Here is a 19,695-nt window from a genome sequence, read left to right as displayed (position 1 = left end):
CACGTGGGGACTTTGGGTTTTCTCTGTAAGCACAGTGGGAAGGTGCTTGGTGGCCACAGTAATGGGCAGAGAGAGCGGGGTGGGGGGTGGTTTGGGTGGTGAGAGGATGAGGGGGTCCCCCGCTTCCAGTTGCTTCATCAGGAACTTCCTGATGAAGAAGCAAGTTCACAGGGTGGGTGTTGGGTGTGAGGTGTGGAGGGTTTGAAGAGCGGAGGGGGTGAGGTGTCATCCATTGGAGGGAAAGAAGGAAACTCACTAGGGGCTTATGGAAGGATTGTGGCATGTCCACTGGAGAACAGCGGCTGTGTGTGTTCTCTGGCAGTGGGGAGGTGTGGGGGAAGCAGGAACGTAGCCGGGCAGGCAGATCTGTGGGTGTAACCAGGGTGGGGGTTTTCCAGATCAGGACAGTTGACAAAGGGAAGCCAGTGTGGATTGGGGGCTGCATGTCTGTAGTCTGTCTCAACCCAGACCTGCACCAGAGTAGCCATCCCTACCCCTTTCTCCTCCTCTTTCCGGAGAAGTGCCCACAGGGGCCTTGGGGCTAAGCAGTGCTGGGCTTCTGTGCCTGCAGGTCCTGGTGAGCGTTCCTGGCAGCATGCCCTCCCTCCCCGCTCCCTGCTCCTGAACCTCCTGTCTTTACTTGGCTCAGGATCCCCTGAGAGAATGGAGAAAGCGGGATGGGGGGTCCCCAAAGTCAGCTGAAGCCTGTGTCAGTCCAGGGGCTGTTGCTGGTCTCATCCAAATCCACTTGGAGAGACCCAGTATGTAAACAGTGAGATGAACACCGCCATGTCTGAGTGATGCCTTTTCTCTTTCTCCCTAGATTTCAGAGAAGGCCTCTGCTCAAGGATTTGCTGGAACCACTGGTGAGATTCCCCAGCTGCCATCTGTTCCCAGGATGTGCCTTTGCAGCTCCCGATTTACCTCTCCCAGCCTCCTTCCAGCTTTGTCCCGCATTGACCCCTCAGTGTGGAAAATATTTTTATTCCTCTAGGATGCCTTCTTTTTTTTTTAAGATTTTTTTTTTTTGATGTGGACCATTTTTAAGGTCTTTGTTGAATTTGTTACAACATTGCCTCTGTTCTGTGGTTTGGTCCCTTGGCCATGAGGCATGTGGGATTCTAGCTCCCCAACCGGGGGCTGAAAACGCACTCCCTGCAGTGGCGGGTGAAATCCCAGCCACTGGACCACCAGGGAGGTCCCTGGGATGCTTTGTTGACGAAAGATCATCCAGCACACCCTCCCCTAGAGGGTCTAGAGGCTGAGACCGGGCAGGATGTAGCTTCACCGCCCATCTCATCCTACCTCTGGGGTCTCTTGAGGAGGAGGTGGGGGGCAGCCCTCTGAGACCGCCCTGGTGCCTCCAGGACTCCACTTTCTGCCTTCCAGCTTGTCCACAGCTCACTCCTAAAGCTTCTGGTGAGCCCTGTGAGACAGAAAAATCCAAGACAAGCTTCTTTGCAGTTCCCATGGAAATGAGGTGAGCGGAGGTGTAGAGGCCACCAGCAAATGGCAATTGCAAACGTCTGCTCGGTCCCTAGAGGGTGGGGGCAGGGATGGTATGAGGGTGGGGAATCAAGTTTTCAGAACTCCCGCATCAGACCCAAGCACTAAGGCCGTGACCCATCGTGACTTACAAAGTCCGTCTCCTTTTCTGTATGGTGATGGCCTGGGACTCTCCCCACCCTGGATGCCCTGAGATCAGAGTGTCCGAGGCACTTGTCTTGTCCCCACCCTGGGGAGGGCCACAGCCCTCTTGTCAAGGTGACTCTCCTGCCCAGCATCCCCAGGACAGGCGGTCAGATTGTTCTGTGTTCACCCCCTTCCCTCTGTTCCCTGCCCTTCGCACAGAGGGTCCTTCTTGGTGCTGCTCCTAAGGGAATGTTTCCGAGACCTGGGCTGGCTGGCCACCATCCCCAGCATCAGCGGGGAGGTGGGGCTGTTGGTGACCAGTACTGTCCCTCAGACCCCCTTCTTCTGGGCCATGCACATCACTGAGGTACGGGCTTACTGGTGGTCCTCTGGGGCTTGGATCCCTCCTCGTGCGGCCCCCCTGGGGTGAGGATCCACAGGGGCCGTACTTTGATCCCTGGTTCGGCCTCACTCTCTCTCCCACCTCGTACCTTGGGTTCCCTTGGGGTGGATCAGTGGTGCTGATGTAACAGGTGATACCTGCCAAGACAGACGTGTGATACGGACAGGCAGCGAGGCCCGCGGCATTTGTACCGTCCACAGACACTGCACCAGAACATGCAGGCCCTGTTCAGCGCCCTGGCCGAGGCGGAGGAGCGGCAGCCCTACCTGCAGGACTCAGCGGTGCGGCGCGGGACGCGCGGTCTGGCCGAATACCACCTGGGCGATTACGGCCCGGCCTGGAACAGGTGTGTGCCAGGCAGGGCTGGAGGCTTGCCTCTCCATCCTGCGGACTCCCGTGTCTTTGCTGCTGCTTCTCTCAAGATCATTCCTGTGATCACCTCTCCACCCAAGGCAGGGAACAGCATAGGAAGCTCTTTCTCTTCCTAGCCCAGAGCTTCCAGCCCTCTCCATGAAGACTGCTCTGTGTGGCACCAGGTGGGACAAACCTCTTCTCCCTCCCTCTGGCCAGGTGCTGGGTGCTGGACCGCGTGGACTCCTGGGTGGTGGTCATGTTCGTGGATTTTGGCCGATCGGCCACCATCCCTGTGCAGTCCCTGCGCACCCTGGACGGTGATAACTTCTGGACCATCCCCCCGCTGACTCAGCCCTTCATGCTGGAGAAAGGTAAGGCTCCCTCCACCCTCCTCCAGAGGACCCAGGGGACGGTAGATGCTGTGCGTTCCTCCGGGCACCTGAGCGGGAATGGCTTCTGCGTAGGGGCAGCCAAGGCCCCTGGGATGCCTTCCCTTCAGGCTCTGTTGTTCTGGTCTCACCCTAGTTTTCAGCATCTGCCCCTTGCCGAGCGTTCTGGAGAATTTGGTTTTCATACCTGGTCTCTCCGAACAACAAGATCTGGGAGGGGACCTCAGGTGCTGCCTGAAGGCTGGGTTCTCTGGGTGGGGTGAGGGGAGGGCAGGCCTCCCACTCTTGCTTCTGCCAGAACTGCTCAGCTGCCATCTATTTCATGTACATTGAGTTTCGCTTAAGATTTCTTCAGAGAGGGATTCTTTGTAGAAGAAAAGTGGTGTTTGAAGACCAATGATAGGGGTTAGAGCAGTGGACACAAGGCTGTTCCCTGATGTGATGTTTATCATTTTATGTTTTTTAACTGAAGTATAATTGATTTACAATATTGTGTTTCAGGTCTACAGCAAAGGGATTCAGTTATTTGCTGCTGCTGTTCAGTTGTCCTGTTTGACTGTTTGTGACCCCCATGGACCGTGGCATGCCGGGTCTCCCTGTCCCACGCCAGCTCCCAGAGTTCACCCCAGTTCATGTCCATTGAGTCAGTGATGCCACATCCGACTGTCTCATCCTCTGTTACCCTCTTCTCCTTTTGCCTTCAGTCTTTCCCAGCATCAGAGTCTTTTCCAATGAGTTGCCTATTGACCAACTCAGGTGGCCAAAGTATCGGAGCTTCCAGCTTCAGCATCAGTCCTTCCAATGAGTATTCAGGTTGACTTCACTTAGGACTGACTGGTTTGATCTCCTTGCTGTCCAGGGGACTTGCAAGAGTCTTCTCTAGACCACAGTTCAAGAGCATCAGTTCTTCGGTATTCACCTTTCTTTGTAGCCCAACTCTCACATCCATAGTGGAAAGACCATAGCTTTGACTACGGATCTTTGTTGGCAAAGTGATGTCTTTGCTTTTTAATATGCTATCTAGGTTTGTCCTTTAATATGTTATTTAGCCTTCCTTCCAGGGAGCAAACAACTTTAATTTCATGGCTGCAGTCACCATCTGCAGTGATTTTGGAGCCCAAGACGACGAGAAAATCTGTCACTACTTCCACTTCTTCCACTTTTATTTGCCATGAAGTAATGGGACCAGAAGACTCTTGAGAGTCCCTTGGACTGCAAGGAGATCCAACCAGTCCATTCTAAACGAGATCAGCCCTGGGTGTTCTTTGGAAGGAATGATGCCGAAGCTGAAACTCCAATACTTTGGCCACCTCATGTGAAGAGTTGACTCATTGGGAAAGACTCTGATGCTGGGAGGGATTGGGGGCAGAAGGAGAAGGGGACGACAGAGGATGAGATGTCTGGATGGCATCGCCAACTTGATGGACGTGAGTGTGAGTGAACTCTGGGAGATCTGGGAGATGGACAGGGAGGCCTGGCGTGCTGCGATTCATGGGGTTGCAAAGAGTCAGACACGACTGAGCGACTGAACTGAACTGAACTGAATGGGACCAGATGCCATGATCTTAGTTTTTTTAATGTTGAGTTTTAAGCCAGTGTTTTCACTCTCCTCTTTCACCCTTATCAAGAGGCTCTTTAGTTCCTCTTTGCTTTCTGTCATTAGAGTGGTATCATCTGCAAATCTGAGCTTGTTGATATTTCTCCCAGCAATCTGATTCCAGCTTGTAACTCATCCAGCCCAGTGTTTCACATGATGTACTCTGCATATAAGTTAAATAAACGGGGTGACAATATACAGCCTTGTCATACTCCTTTCCCAATTTTGAACCAGTCAGTTGTTCCATACAGGGTTCTAACTGTTGCTTCTTAACCTGCATACAGGTTTCTCATGAGACAGGTAAGATGGTCTGGTATTCCCGTCTCTTTAAGAATTTTGAAATTTGTTACGATTCACACAGTCAAAGGCTTTTGTGTAGTCAATGAAACTGAAGTAGATGCTTTTCCAAAATCCCCTTGCTTTCTTTGATCCAACGAACGTTGGCAGTTTGTTCTCTGGTTCCTCTGCTTTTTCTAAACCAAGCTTGTATATCTGAAATTTCTCGATTTAAGTACTGCTGAAGCCTTTGAAGGATTTTGAACATAACCTTACTAGCATGGGAAGTGAACGCAATTGTCCAGGAGTTTGAACAGTCTTCAGTGCTGCCCTTCTTTGGAACTGGGATGAAAACTGACTTTTTCCAGTCTTGTGGCCACTGCTGGGTTTTCCAAATTTGCTGACATATGGAGTGCAGCACTTTAACACCATCATCTTTTTGTATTTTAAATATCTCAGCTGGAATTCCATCACTTCTACTAACTTAATTGGCAGTAAGGCTACCTAAAGCCCACTTGACTTCACATTCCAGGATGTCTGGCTCTAGGTGAGTGACCACACCATTGAGGTTATCTGCATCATCAAGACCTTTTTTGTACAGTTCTTCTGTGTATTCAGTTTTATGTGTGTGTGTGTGTATTTATATATATCTTTAAGTTTCTTTTCCATAAGAGGTTATTACAGGATATTCACTGTAGTTCCCTGTGTGTGCGTGCTCAGTCATTTCAGTAGTGTCTGACTCTTTGAGACCCTGTGGACTGTAGCCTGCCAGGCTTCTCTGTCCGTGAGATTCTCCAGGCAAGAATACCAGAGTGGGTTGCCATGCCCTCCTCCAAGGGATCTCCCTGACCCCAGGGTGAAATCTGTACCTGCCTGTGTCTCCTGCATTGCAGGCAGGTTCTTTACCCACTGAGCCTCCTGGGAACCCCCATAATTCCTTGTGCTATATTTTAAATCCTTCTTGTTTACCTGTTTTACATATAATGGTTCAGTTTAGTCACTCAGTCGTGTCCGACTCTGCGACCCCATGAACCGCAGCACGCCAGCCTCCCTGTCCATCACCAACTCCCGGAGTCCACCCAAACCCATGTCCATCGAGTCGGTGCTGCCATCCAACCATCTCATCCTCTGTCCTCCCCTTCTCCTCCTGCCCTCAATCTTTCCCAGCATCAGGGTCTTTTCCAGTGAGTCAGCTCTTCGCATTTGGTGCTCTATTAATTCCATACTCCTAATTCATCCTTTCCCCACCCCGTCGGTAACCATAATTTTGTTTTCTGTGTCTCTAAATCTGTTTCTGTTTTGTAAATATTTTCATTTGTTTTATTTTTTAGACTCCAATTATAAGTGATATCACATAATATTTGGCTTTCTCTATCTGACTTCCCTTAATATGATAATCCCTAGATCCATCCCTGTTGCTGCAGATGGCGTTGTTTCGTTCTTTTTCTGTGGTTTCTTTGTCCACTCCTCTGCTGATGGACACGTAGGTTGCTCTCATGCCTTGGCTATTATAAATCCTGCTGCTGTGAACTTCAGGGTGCATGTATCTTTTATTTATTTGGCTGTGTTGGGTCTCAATTGTGGCTTGCGGGATCTTTTCAGATGCAGCAGTGAACTCTTAGTAGCAGCATGCAGGAAGGATCTAGTTCCCTGACCAAGGATCAAACCTGGGCCCCTGGCATTGGGAGTGTGATGTCTTAGCCCCTGAACCCCCAGGGAAGTCTCTGGGGCACATGTATTGTTTTGAGTTGGGAGTTTTTGTTTTTTCTGGATATATGCCCAGGAGTAGGATTGCTACATCATATGGTAACTCTATTTTTAGTTTTTTAAGGAACCTCCATACTGTTCTCCAGGGCTTCCCAGGTGACTCTGTGGTGAAGAATCTGTCCGCCAAGGCAGCAGACACAAGTTCGATCTCTGGGTGGGGAAGATCCCCTGAAGAAGAAAATGGCAACCTACTCTAGTGTTCTTGCCTGGGAAAATCCCACGGACAGAGGAGTCTGGCAGGCTACAGTCCAGGGGTTCCAAAAGAGTCGGACAGGATCTAACAACTAAACGACAACAATAAATACTGTTCTCCATAGTGGCTGCACCAATTTATATTCCCACCAACAGTACAGGAGGGTTACTTTTTCTCCACACCCTCTCCAGCATTATTTGTGAACTTGGTGAAGATGGCCATTCTGACTGGTGTGAGGTGATAGCTCATTGTGGTTTTGATTTGCATTTCTCTAGTAATTAGCTATGTTGAGCATCTTTTCATGTACCTATTGGCCACCTCTGTGTCTATTCAGGTCTAATGCCCATTTAAAAAATAATTTTATTTATTTGGTTATTTTGGCTGTGCTGAGTCTTCGTTGCTGCGCAAGCTTTTCTCTCGTTGCGGCAAGTGGGGGCTGCCCTCTCTGTGCGCCCGCTTCTCACTGTGGTGGCTTCTCTCGTTGTGGAGCGCAGGCTCGAGGGCACATGGTGTTCAGCAGTTGAGCACGTGGGCTCAGTAGCTGCGGTTCCTGGGCTCTAGAGCACCGGCTCAGTAGTTATGCATGAGCTGAGTTGCTCTGCAGTGGGTGGGATCTTCCTGGACCAGGGATGGAAACCGTGTCTCCTGCATTGGCAGGCAGATTCTTTACCACTGAGCCACCAGGGAAGCCCCTAATGCCCGTTTTTTTATTGGGTTGTTTGTTTTTTTGATGTTGAACTGTATGAACTGTTTGTATATTTTTGAAATTAACCCCTTGTTGGTTGCATCATTTGCCAGTATTTTCTCCAAGTCTGTCTGTTGTCTTTTTGTTTTATGGTTTCTTTTGCTGTGGAAAAGCGTTTAAATTTGATTAGGTTCCATTGGTTTATTTTTGCTTTTATTTCTCTTGCCTTGCGAGACTGATCTAAGAAAATATTGCTATGATTTTTGTTAGAGAATGTTTTGTGTTCTCTTCTAGGAGTTTTATGGTGTCATGTCTATACTTAAGTCTTTAAACCATTTCGAGTTTATTTTTGTACATGATGTGAGGGGTTGTTACTTTAGATCTGGACACCTGTGGGGCCTCAGTTCTGCAACCTTGAAATGGAGAGGCCACTTCTTTGCTCTGGCTCTTCTCAAGACTGGGGTTTAAGTGAGATGTGAAAGGGTGAAAGAATGCTTTAAGGGCCTGAGGAGAAGTGGATGTGAAGAAACACACACACACAAACTAAGATGGAAAAGTGCAGCAAGTGCAGCGCCAAGCCTCCCTGCTAGGCGTATGGGCTTGTGCCCAGCGGTGAGGGGGCACCACCCAGAGGTCGCCTTGGGTCATTGCATGAAGAGGCTCAGCTTGGGGACTCACACAGCAGACAGGGCTGGGGAGCTTCTTGTAGGCCGAACCTGACTGCTCTGGTGTTGGAGGGTAGCCCAGAGTAAGGAGCCCCCTGCCCTCTAAGAGCAGCTCCAAGCCTGTCAGAGGGGCCAGAGTGTGCAGCCCAGGTGGGGGGCTGCTCAGCTCTCATGTGGACTGTGGTCCTGAGGCCAGGTGGGCAGGTGTACAATTTTATGGATGGGGAAAGTAAGGCTCAGAAAAATGAAAGGGACTCCTTCATGTTTCATAGTAAGAAAACGGCCTGGGTGAGGGTAGAACTGAGGTCTACCCCTTGATATGAGCCAGTTGCACGCATACAAACAGCCCCAGAGTGTGGGGGGGTGGGAATGGCATGAGCTGAGTAAGGGCAGACTGGATAAAGGCGAGTGTCTGACCAGCGCCCTGCCCTGCCTTGTCCCAGCAGGTAGGAATGCTCGCTCGTCATGGTATAAAGGCTCTCTGTCTTTTAACTTACATCTCTCCAGCCAAAACTCAGAGCCGAGTTGAGTGAACCGTTTTCTGTCCCCAGAATTTCCATTAGGAAATGTGCAATCTCAGATACCCGTAATCATTTTAACAAGTATAATGCTTCCTTTTATGTGCTCTCACTTTGCCCTCCCCCTCTCCTCCCTCTTCAGTGCTGATTATCTCACGTTATCCTGGCAGCTGGGAGTGAGCTCTGACTAGCAGAGACTTGTCCGCATGAGTTGGTCTGCAGCCAGAACCCTTTCCTGCAGCCCCAGCCTCTCACTTCCCTCCCTTGCTCCTCCTGCCGGACCAAGAAATACCAAGGTTTTGTTCTTGAATTTTGTTTTGCAGGTATTTTGAGTTCAAATCAGGTTATCCATCGCATCCTCAAAGGGAAAATCACTGGTGCTTTGAACTTGGAGGTAACGGCCCTGTGTCTACTGTTCCTTCCCTCCCACCCCAGGGTCTCAGCTGCAGCCACCCCCTGGCATCAGCCTGGATGCTGCATATTTATCTGTTATTCCTGTAGAGGAAGCAACCTGAAGTTGTCCAGGGGTTGGGTGGACTGCCTGGGGGGGCGGTCCTTCCTTCCCACTCAGATTTTCTCTTTCTCTTCCAGTCACACATCCTGAAGTTCGAAGAGTTTGAGTGACGTGGCTCCAATCAGCATGTTCCCTCTCCTGTGTAGATTCTACCCACCCTGCCCTTTCACTCTTGAGGCCTTGGGGGTGCCCAGGACTGATTGGATACCCCTTTGCCTTCCCCAGCTCACTTCTCAATGTGTCGTGTGTCTTCACTGCGAACATTTGAACCAAACAGGGAAGCTTCCATGAGGTTGGAGGTCTGATGTAGCCAGTGTATTTTTTCTTTTTTTTTTGGTAACCCCAGAGCATGATATAAGTTGTCCTGACAGATTCTGGAGAATGAAGGGGCCCACTGCTTAATTTTCCTGGCATTCCATCATAGAATCAGGTAGGGAGATCTAAACATTGATCTGTTGGTTTGGTGAATAAATTGGCATGCTTCACATTTGGGGTGACTGATTCCTATCTAACCACCAACCCCCCAACCCTGCCCTCTAAAACTGAAGCCACAGACTGGGAGCTGCCATGTGCCAGCTATTCAAACCTTGTGTGGGACATAGATGTACACTTGCGTAAGATAAGTTTCTTTTCTCTTCGCCTTCTTGGTAGACAGAACACTGGTTCCGGATGATGCGGCCTTTTTTTTTTTTCCTTAACCATGTAACCTCACTAGGAGCCTATCGTAAGGTCATAGAAAGGACTGCTAAGTTTGATGAGAAAAGTGGAAGATCTTCTTGGAGAGTTGCTGTTTATATAGCTATAGCGCACAGGAGCTGGCGCTTCCCTTTACATCAGGCGAATGTGACCCCCCATTCTTTCTTTAAATAATAATTTGATTAGAGCCAAACTATTTAAATAATTTTATTTGTTCCATCCTTTGGTAGATGAGAAAAATACATTACAAAATACATCGTACAGAGGACAGCTCACAGCACACATAACTAAAAACACAGCCTATAGTACGTTCCAGCCGGGGCTGGTGGTAAGTTCAGAGAAAAGGCAGAGGCCTTGAGAACTAGATCTCAGCTCAATGAAATGAGTTTTCCTGTGGGTGCCTGCCCTCTTTACCTCCACCTCAGCATAATGAGCACCCTGTACCAGGTGGGTGTGGTAGGGTTAGAGCAGCGTTGAGTGGTTCCGGTGAACTCTGCGTCCACCTGAAGCAGCAAGACATGAAAATCCCTTAATTGGGGGTGGCGGGGAGTGACCAAAGTTAGAATAGCTGTGTCAAAGCATACAGAACTCTGGCAGCCTAGAGGTTTCAGGTGGCTGTGCCGAGTCTGAGCTAAGACACACCCTCACTTGGCCACCCCTGGCCTCTGGCGTCTGTCACCATCTGGTCCGCAGGCAGGTTCCAGGAGGCTGTCTCTGCCCCCAAGCAAGCTCACGGACCAGGAGGGGCAGGCGGCACAGCTGTACTGACACAGCAGGGACAGACCCAGCACCAACAGGTCAGCTCATGGACCTGCCTCCACAGCAGTTCTGAGCCTGAGCAGGGCCCGTAGGTAGGCAGACCAAACCCCTTAAAGCTAATCCTCTCCAGTAGGACCCATGCTATGAAAGTGCCTTAAAAGAAATCAGTCTCCAAGCCGAACAACTTACTTCGGAGCTCTGCCTGGCTTCTCTGTTAAGCATAAATGAAGCAACAGACAAGAGCAGCAGCAACAGAGCTTCCCACCACTGCCCTTCAGTGCCACTTCCTGGGAAGGGGGACCAGTGAGCACAAATGGTAGCTCCACAGCCTGTTGCTGAGATCAGAAGGACCACGTGCATGCTTGAGACTGTGGCCCCAGCCCTATTCAGTTCATTTAAAAGTAGTTCTGTGAAGCAGCCTCTTAGGCCTCCTCGTTATTTTTCTTAGAAATTTGAAAACATCTGTGACTAGAAGGCTTTAAAGAATAAGGGTCATCATTTCAGCCTGTGGTTTAGCAGGCCGAGCTCTGCCTTCCCAGGGGTGCAAGACTGGTCACTCCAGAGCCCTTCAAGCTGTGGCAGGCATGTGCTTCAGCTCCACCTTTCTCTGGCTTCAGCAGTGAAGTGCAGCCCCTCATGGCTCCCAAAGCCACAGTGAACCTGGTACCCCTCCCCCCACTGCTCAAGGAATTCAGGGGACGGGGGAAGGGTAAGCTAGGAAAATAAAGATGAGTCAAAACCAGCGTCTTCAAATTAACAAACTGTAATTGTTTTCCCAAAGATACATTTTTTTTTCATACACATCCATCATACACTGTAACCAAAAAAAGCAGTGTACATGAAATAAGAGAAAATAAATTAAAAATCCATAGCATAGGTAAGGAGGCTCTAGTCTGGAGCACAGCTGAGTTTCCAGCAATATAAGGAGGCTCGAAAGTTTCTTTTATAAGAATGCCTGCTAGCAAGGGTTCCAGCCAGGTGGTTGGTTGGTCTGTAAGTCAGTCTTGAGTACTTGAAACAGTTCTGTGTGTGTGTGTTTGTTTTTTTTTTTTCCTTAGCGTTTAGAATAGCCATCATTGTCCTGCAATAGGCAGAGCTATCACGTCCAGGAAAAATGAGGGAGGGAACCACAGAGGCAGCGTGAGATCCAAATACAGCATTCAAAGGTAATTGGTCCAGTGGTGCCTGGGGAAGGAGGAAGGGGATGGCACTCCTGGGTTAGCCATCTTCCTTCGGGGGTGTGTACCAGCCTGCAAAGCAATGGAAGAAAACGGTCAGGTGGAGGCTGTTCTGCCCACCCTCCTAGCCCTAATCACTGAAGACGTCTCCAGGGTCAAAGGTGAAAAGATCCTGAAAAGGGCTTCCTGGTGCAGGGAGAGAAGCTATATGGGCAGGTGAGGAACTGCCTACTTGGAAATTGTAAGGAAAGGGAGAATGATGCACCGACCCTGAGATGACACCAGTGGGCAGTGGGCAGTGGGGCGGTGCCCAGTCTACCTGTGCTCTGACCGCCACTGGCTTAACTGGAGGAGAGTGGCGCACGCTACCCTCCACACCTCACTGAATTCCCTGGGCAACAGGGACAGGTGCTGCGCTAACAGGTGGAAAAGGCTCAGAAACTGAAAGGGGTTCTTGCTGTTTAGCCGGATGGAAACCTCGGGCTTGGCAAAGGTCCGAATCTCAAGTCGTGGCTCCAGCCTCACCATTTTTTTCGTGGATCTGCACCAAGGACTTGTAGGACTGCTGTGCTCTTGTCAGGCTGTATTGAGACTGGGGAGAGGAAGCCACCACATCAGGCCACCAGACAAGGCCGGCTGTGGCCTCGCTGCCGCCCAGAGACCCAGCTCCCAGCGCTGCGCTCTACTCACAGACTGAGTACCCTCCACCTGGGAGGTCCCACAGGGTACAATCTCCCAGCTTTCCCTTTCCAGACCTGCACCCTCCCCAGAGTCTTAGGCTGCCCTGAGGCCAAGGCCCTGCTGTGCCCCCACCGTGGGACACTAGGCCCACTGGCTGATGCTGCAGCTCAGCCCCACTGTGGCCTCCTCGTGGCCTGAAGTGTACACAGCCCCCGCCAGCCCCACCAGGCCAGGGTCTGGGCTCCTTACTTTGTTGGCTCCAAACTGCACTCGTGCTTTCCCCTTCACCAGTGTGGCACTGATCTGCATGATCACTGACTCGATCGAGTAGGCACTGCTCCAGCCCTAAGTAACAATGTGGGCAGGGAAAACGAGTCAGCAGACTTTCCAGAGAAACCCGATGCTTGTTCTCCAGAGAGCAGCTGCAGCCATGGAAGGGCCCCTGCCCTGCACTCCCAGAACAGCCATCACCCATTTGCCCAGGTCAGTGGGTGCGGGCCCTGCCAGGCAGAATGAAAGGGCCATTTATGCCCATCACCCAACCCTTGGTGGAGGGGTGAGGGGTAAAGGTCAGCCTAGCCCTGCCCAGGCCAGCCAGGCAAAAAAATGAGAGACAGGCTCACCTGCTTGGTGAGAAGTTCCATGCAGATGGCACCTCCGCCCAGAACATACCTGCAGAAGAAAGGTTAGTTAGCTGTGCCTGGCAGAAGCTCCCCAGCCCTTCTTCACCCTCTGCCCTTGCTGAGCCACTCACCCTCCAGAGAGGACTGGAGACACAACCCTGACAAACGGCGGGTCAAAGGGAAAGTTATCCTGAGGGAGAGACGGAGGCAGCCATCAGGGAGGGGAGGTCAGGGGCCTCTGCAGGACTGGAAGGTGGAAAGGATGCCTAGGCCCGGGAAGGACTGGAAAGGAAGGACTTACTTTAAAAGAAAAGTTAAGTAGGATGAAGTCGGCTCCTTCTTTCTCTTTGAGGATCTGGAGATCGTTGTGCAAAGCGCTGTCCTGGTCAACTCTAGGAAGCAACCAGTTTAGGCTCAGCTCTGGGTCTAAGTCAGGAGCCTTGAGGCTCCCACTGCCCCCTGGGGCAAGCAGCAGAGGGCCAAGCCACTGCCACACCCGCCCCCGGGACGGCTGGCCCTGGAGACTCCCACCACGGTAACTGCACTCACTACTCAACTTCCTTTCCAGCCCCACACCCACCACTTACTTGAGGAGTTTGACATTCCAATCATACAGACTGTCATTCACGAGTTCGACTGCGTAGTTTCCTGAAAGAGGGAAGAAGAAGGATGTCATCAGATGATGGTCCCAGTGGTAAGCAGGACCTGATGCAGATCCCTCTCCCAGACTGAGAAGAAAAAAAGGTAAAAGGCTCCAGGTTCATCCCACATAGACATGCATCCCATTTAAGCCACTATGAGGGGTGTTCCGTCCTTGGCCTAAAAACTTGGTCAGCATCCACGTATCTGCTGCCGCCACCGTGTCCTTTCTGAAAAGCTTGTATTCAGACCCCACTATGAGGCAAACTTACCACCTTTGAAACTCTGTGATCGGTATATATCCCTGAGCTCCTTCATCAGCCGGTCAGTAGCCTGCACCGAGCCAGACACCGCACCCTACACAGGAAGCAGGGAGGACAGGGCGTCTCACGGTCACGTGCTGGACTAGAGGGGCAGGCCGGCAGTGTGCCCTGTGGCTAGGCGAGGACGAGGCGCACCAATAACCCACCCCGAAGAGGATGCTGTTCCCACCTGACACCCGACGGCCTACCACCTCCCAGCCAGCACCAGCCAACCCCTCCGCCCAGCTTCTCCCTAGAGGGCACGTACATTTAAGTAATCTTGCCTCTGGTTCTTTTTAATTTTCTCTAGTATGGCCAAGTTTTCTTTTCCGATGCCGTCATCTTCAGATTTCTTGCCCTCAGCTGGCTCTTCCTCTTTCATTTCATAGTGATCTAGATCTTCTGTGTCCTAGGGGCATGTGTGGGGTAGGAGTGGGGTAGAAGAAAGAAACCAACACGCACTGTGGAGAAGGGCTTTTCCCTTCCCCAGTCCCATATGACTTAGAGCTGCAGCTGGAGGAAGACAGACAGCTGCACTCTGTCTGGAGCCGAGTGAGTACACTACCCTTTCCACTGCTGGAAAGCTCCCAGCCCCACTCCCTTCACAATCTAAAAGACAAGGCAAATCTCTCCTATCCAGTTCTCAAGCTGCAGGGCTACGAAAAGGTCGAGGGAAAGCAAGCAGAGACTCGGCTTTCTTGTTCCCTAGATCTACCCTGCCCCAACTATCCCTACAGCTCTCCCTTGGCAGCACAAACTCTTCCTTAATTCCTAGAATGACTTTGGCCTGACACTGCGACTCAAAGCTCATGTTTCATCAGGTGACTTCTGTACCCAGGAGTTCCCAGGACTCCAGGTCTAAGGGAGAAACCTCCTGCCTTCCCAAGTGCAAGGACTGAGGAGACAGGCAGAGGCACCCACTGTGAAAATGGAAATAAGGAAGGAGGTCCAGAATGCAGAGGGCAGAGGTCAAGAACAGAACCAGCCCCTATTCACCCTGCTCCAAGTGAGGAACTAGTTCACTGTACATGGGGGAACAGCCCCTATCAGCCAGACTTTGGAGCGCTGTCTGCAATCTGACAGGAGATGTTTCATGTATCCTGGGCCCTTTGTGCAGCTTAAGACCCTAACAAAGTTACAGAAGTTGCAGATCGCAGGTGGTTAATTCAGTGCAGAATAACAAAGTAATCATGATCTCCTCTGGCAGAATGTGGTGATACTAATTTCCTAATTATTCTGCTAGTTGCTGAGATGGTAGACACACTACCTCATTTCGTTCTTATAACCACCATGCCATTATTTTATCATTACCCCCATACCACAAATGAGAACGCCGAGGTCCAGGTGAGGGTGTCATGCCCACAAAGTCATACAACTCTTAGCAGAACTAAGATGCACATCAAATTTGGTCTGGCTCTGAAGTTCAAGTTCTTAACCAAGTTGTTTTTAGAGAACATCACCAAGTATTTAGCACTTAGGTACGGAATGGAGCCTTTCACATGCAATGCCTTATTTAATCTTAAAGACAACCCTATGTAGTAAATATTAACATCCTATTTTATAAATAAGAAAACCGCAGAAGTAGTACCTTAGTGGAATAGGTAAAATCCCCCAATCAACAGAGCTGGGAGATAGAAGATGCAAGCTCAGGTCTGCCTACAAAGCCATCCACGATTAACATAGTGACTATTTAGCGTAAACACATTTGCACTTGTCTGTCTTCGGTGGTTGGACACGGGTGCTCCGTCTCTTCTACCACACTGCTGTTCCCCCAGGTCAATACAGCTGTCTTTATTCTTTTGGTATTTCTCTCTCCCCAGTCTAGACTGGAGCTCTGTACATAGCAGGCTCTCAATGCTGCTGACCAAAAGAAAGTCCTACCAGTACCGTCTTGGGTAGAAGCCTACCTCAGGCATCTCTTCATCTTCATCTTCTGAAGACACGTCTTCCTGTGTACACTGCAGTGGGGAGGGAAAAGATGGAGGTCAGACCCTGGTGGCTTCCTAGAATGCAGCCTCTGACCTACCCCCCTGAGCCTCTGGGTCTGGAAGCTGTGCACCTGCCCATAAGGCTGCCAGCCTCTCCACCAGTCAGAACTGCGTGGAAGCAACAGTCCAGGGAACGACTTCACTGCCAGCCCACTACACGCCAAACAACGAGAGAAGCACAGTGGCTGTTCTCTGCCACCTAACTCACAAATCCCAGTTTAATCTCCCCAAGAACCCCTTTACTCAATCATCTCTACACTGAATTGCATTCTTGGATCTTAACAAGGGGCCTCAGTCCCCAATGGTTAACCTACTGCTAACGGTAAAAATCCCCCCTGAAGGATGACCTTGCCCAGGAGAGAGTTTGATCAGAGGGGTGAAGTTACTGGTGCCCCATTTAGCTGGATTCCGAACATCTGGAGGAGAGGCCGAGTCATGATGTGTGTACATGTCTGGAGTAGTGCTGGAGAGAAACTTCCGCAGGTTGATCTCAAGTAACATGTATTTCCTGAGTGCTGTTTGTGGACGTAACTCTACGTAACAGGGTTCAAAGCCCCTCAGGTGCTCACCTGCTCGGCTGGCAAGGGCTGATCCAGCATCTCCACATCTGGATGCTGAGGGAGGTTATAGAGTTTACACAGGTCGGAGATGATCCTCTTCAGATGCTGCAATAGCTGGGGTAGGGGATCACAGTGACATCAAACACTCCTTCCCCACCCCAATACCAACAGGTACACGGGTGAGCTCTGATCTCAGCCCCCGAATTGGTACCTAGTTCTCTGGAACTCACAGACCCCAGGGCTGTAGGGAAGAGCTTACGGGACGAATCCTGGGGCAGGTGCAGGGCTCTCCCTCTGGCTTCAGGAAGCAACTCCCCCAGGACGTCTGCCTCAAATGTTCAGGCTACTGCACCACCCACTTTCCAGACACACGTTTCACAGGATGTTTTCATGGCATGGGTCTCACAGGAGGAAATGTACTCCCTCCTCAACACCTTGGCCCCCTCACCAGAGTATTCCCTTTCTTTATGTCCACCAGCCTCTCCAAGACAGCAGCCAAGTTAGGGTCATCGGACTCCACTGACCAGATGGGGGGCACCGCAGGGTATGACTCCTAAGGGGGAAAGAGCAGGGAGGGCAGTCAAGACGGGAGACTCTGGGGGAAGCTAGATCTTGCCTGCCTTCCGTGCCCCGAGACTTCCAGTCCCTTTGCTCTCCACCATCCGCCCCCTCCCCCCACACACACACACAAGCCCAGCTCAGCAGGCAGGTTCCCAACAAATCCCAGACCAGGAGAAAAAAGTCCCTGGGATGACCCTTTCCAAGAAGCCTGGTCCTTTTCTTTCAAGAGTAAACATCAGAGAAGCAGCGCAGCCAAACTGCGCTGAGGATGAGTATGGTTTCCTACCTCCTGTGTTGCCTCAACAAGCTCCAGACCTTAAGTTCTCCCACACCCAACACCCAGGCCTCCGACCCTCCCTAATCAGTGGGGGAAAGGATCGCCTCATCACAATCACACTGGCAGAAAAAAAAACCAGAGACCACAGATTACTTTCATTTTAGCTAGGGACGGAGAAATTAAAAGCTAGATTATGTCTCTAAACCCTGAAAGTAGAAGGGTGGCAGGAAGAATCTTCCCACTCCACTCCTAACAGAACGCCTCAGAGGCCACTTCTCCCCACCTCTCCTTTGGGAACCTGCCACCCTCTCAGTCCAGGCGTAGGCTGTAGGGCTCCACATGGCAGGCTGGGAGAAAGAAGCCTACGCTGCTAACATTCCCAGCATTCTTGAGCTGTGGTGCCAAATGCAGCCTGACCAGACTCCCCCTCTGCCCAAATCAAGGGGGCCAGTTCAGGCCAAGTCTTCTTTATAGTGGTCACAGGAGTCTCAGAATCTTCTAAACTAACCTCTTTCCAGGGACAAAGACAGTAGATGGCCTCTGGCAACTGGGAAGTCAAGCAAAAGGGGGCAAATCTACCCTTAAGGAATTGAAAGCATAATTCAGGTAAGGAATCAATCCCAGAAGTTTCCACATAGGAGGCCAAGGGAACCTCCTAAAAAGGTCTTAAACTCTGCCACTGCTCTAATCCTCAATGCTGGAGGAAAACAAATTATCAAAGATGCTCAAGTTGTCGGCTCACAGAGCCACACCTAGTCCTTCAATCTTGACTTTTTAGTATGAAAAAAAGTGAGAGAGGAAAATGGAACACGTGAGTTTTGGTGGGGCACCATCCAACCCAAGCTGAGGCTTGCCTCACCAAACCTTGACCTGGTTTGATGCAAAAAAAGGATAGTAAACAAGAACCATGTGATTTGAATTCAGGCCCCCAAGTGCCACACAATTCACAAGTCTGTCTTTCTCCAGACTACTCCCACTTGCAGTGTGCCTGCCTGGATAAAGTACTGTCCCCTGGCCCGCGACCTGGTACTCCCAGCAGGGTCAACACTACCACATCAGGTGGGATCAATCCTTTTAAGTGCTATACCATGCAGTATCAGGTATTCCCAAATTCCCAGATGCCAACGCTATTCACAGAATGTTTGAAGATAGCCTAGGTAGAAGATGTGTAAGGTGTTTCCCAGCCCCGCACACCTAGGATGGAATGATGCTCACTGGGAGAAAAGGAACTGTTAGCACTCAGAACAAATGAGAGTGCCCTTGCACATCCCCATCATCACCAGGAAAGGTAACAACTCAGGGCAACTGGAGATATCCACAGGGAACAGGATGGGAGTGGCAGCTACCAGCTGGGGCAAAAGGAGGAGAGTTAGAGGTTACACCAGAATAAAAGGCGATCCAAAGGAGAAGAAGCAAAGGGGTCAGTGAATTGCAAACTACCACTGGTAAAATTCAGAGGAAGAGGGACTGCATGACAGACACCTGGGCAGGGATCTCACAGGTGGCAACGTCCTAAATGAAAGGTACTGCTGAGAAGGGGGAAATCACTGAAATCTACACAATTCCAAGCCAGGTCCTACCAGCTGAAGTCAATGAAGAGGCCTGGAACCTTGAGATGGGAGGCGGGGAAGAGGGGCATTCCCAGGTGTCAAGAAAAGTCGTGAAGTAACCAAAATGAGCCAAAATTATGAACCTTGCGATGTGGGTGGGTAATGGAAAGGGGTAGTCGAGGCGCCATATGTCAGGGTGTCCCTGACTAGGAAGGGTAGAGATTCTGGGTCCGTGGCAGAATCTCAAGAGTCAGAAACAAGTGCAACCTGAAGAAAAAGAGCCGAACCCCGACAGGGGATTCGGCCTCCCAGGTCTTTCGAGAGCAAAAAGCTGTGCGGGGTGAGTCCCAGACAAGAGGACCCCGGAGACGCGCACGCGAGGGGGTCCTCACCGTGATGTTGCAGTGGATGCGGACGGGATCCCCAGGCACCGACCCCCGTGGGGGGAGATGCGGTCCGGGCGCGGCCCCCGCCCCGGCCCCTCCGGCCCCAGCCAGCAGGAACTCGCAGCTCAGCTCGTCCAGGCAGGCGCTGGCAATGCGGAAGCGCTCGTGGCCGCGGTGGAAGATGGACTCGAGCAGCTTCAGCTCTCGCCTCAGGCAGGGCCCCGGCCCCGGGCCCCCCCCCGGGCCGCCCCCGGCCCCCGGCGCCGCCCCCTGGCCCCCCAGCTGCTGCCCCGGCCCCGGCTGCTGCTGCCCCTGCGGCTGCGGCTGCTGCATCCTCCGCTCCGCTCCGCTCCGGGGCCGGCGGGCCGGGAGCCTCCGGCCTCCGCTCCGGGCTCCGCCGCCGCCGCCGCCGCCGCCGCCGCCGCGGTCCGCACTTCCTGATCCCCCCTTCGCCAAGATGGCGCCGCCGCCACCTCCGGGACAGGGCCCCCCCTCCGCTCGC

At 51.4% G+C, this 19,695-nt stretch overlaps 2 protein-coding genes across 4 annotated transcripts in view; one reads left to right on the top strand and one right to left on the bottom strand.

Annotated features, from left to right (window-relative positions):
• Window positions 1–9,480, top strand: part of TDRD10 (tudor domain containing 10) — a 51,964-nt gene extending 42,484 nt beyond the window's left edge. For all 3 annotated transcript variants that reach the window (XM_027532081.1, XM_027532091.1, XM_027532071.1), the window contains 7 exons: window positions 824–866; window positions 1,390–1,480; window positions 1,852–1,999; window positions 2,236–2,381; window positions 2,606–2,760; window positions 8,803–8,873; window positions 9,071–9,480. In XM_027532081.1, the coding sequence (XP_027387882.1) occupies window positions 824–866; window positions 1,390–1,480; window positions 1,852–1,999; window positions 2,236–2,381; window positions 2,606–2,760; window positions 8,803–8,873; window positions 9,071–9,103 (687 nt within the window). In that variant the 3' untranslated portion in view covers window positions 9,104–9,480. The remainder of the gene's footprint in view (window positions 1–823; window positions 867–1,389; window positions 1,481–1,851; window positions 2,000–2,235; window positions 2,382–2,605; window positions 2,761–8,802; window positions 8,874–9,070) is intronic.
• Window positions 9,481–11,195: 1,715 nt separating this feature from the next.
• UBE2Q1 (ubiquitin conjugating enzyme E2 Q1) lies at window positions 11,196–19,633 on the bottom strand. Its single transcript, XM_027532057.1, has 13 exons — window positions 19,200–19,633; window positions 16,868–16,972; window positions 16,429–16,533; window positions 15,779–15,829; window positions 14,140–14,280; window positions 13,842–13,926; window positions 13,518–13,578; window positions 13,232–13,322; window positions 13,062–13,120; window positions 12,931–12,979; window positions 12,557–12,652; window positions 12,152–12,218; window positions 11,196–11,698 (listed from the first exon to the last, which is right to left on the bottom strand). Exons 1-13 carry the CDS (start codon window positions 19,524–19,526, stop codon window positions 11,667–11,669), a joined length of 1,269 nt encoding a protein of 422 aa, XP_027387858.1. The 5' UTR covers window positions 19,527–19,633; the 3' UTR covers window positions 11,196–11,666.
• Between the last annotated feature and the right edge of the window lie 62 nt (window positions 19,634–19,695).

This window comes from Bos indicus x Bos taurus, chromosome 3, assembly GCF_003369695.1.
Source record: "Bos indicus x Bos taurus breed Angus x Brahman F1 hybrid chromosome 3, Bos_hybrid_MaternalHap_v2.0, whole genome shotgun sequence".
NCBI lineage: Eukaryota > Metazoa > Chordata > Mammalia > Artiodactyla > Bovidae > Bos > Bos indicus x Bos taurus.
Note: the sequence above shows the minus strand (reverse complement) of the source record. Positions and strands in the feature narration are given on the sequence as shown.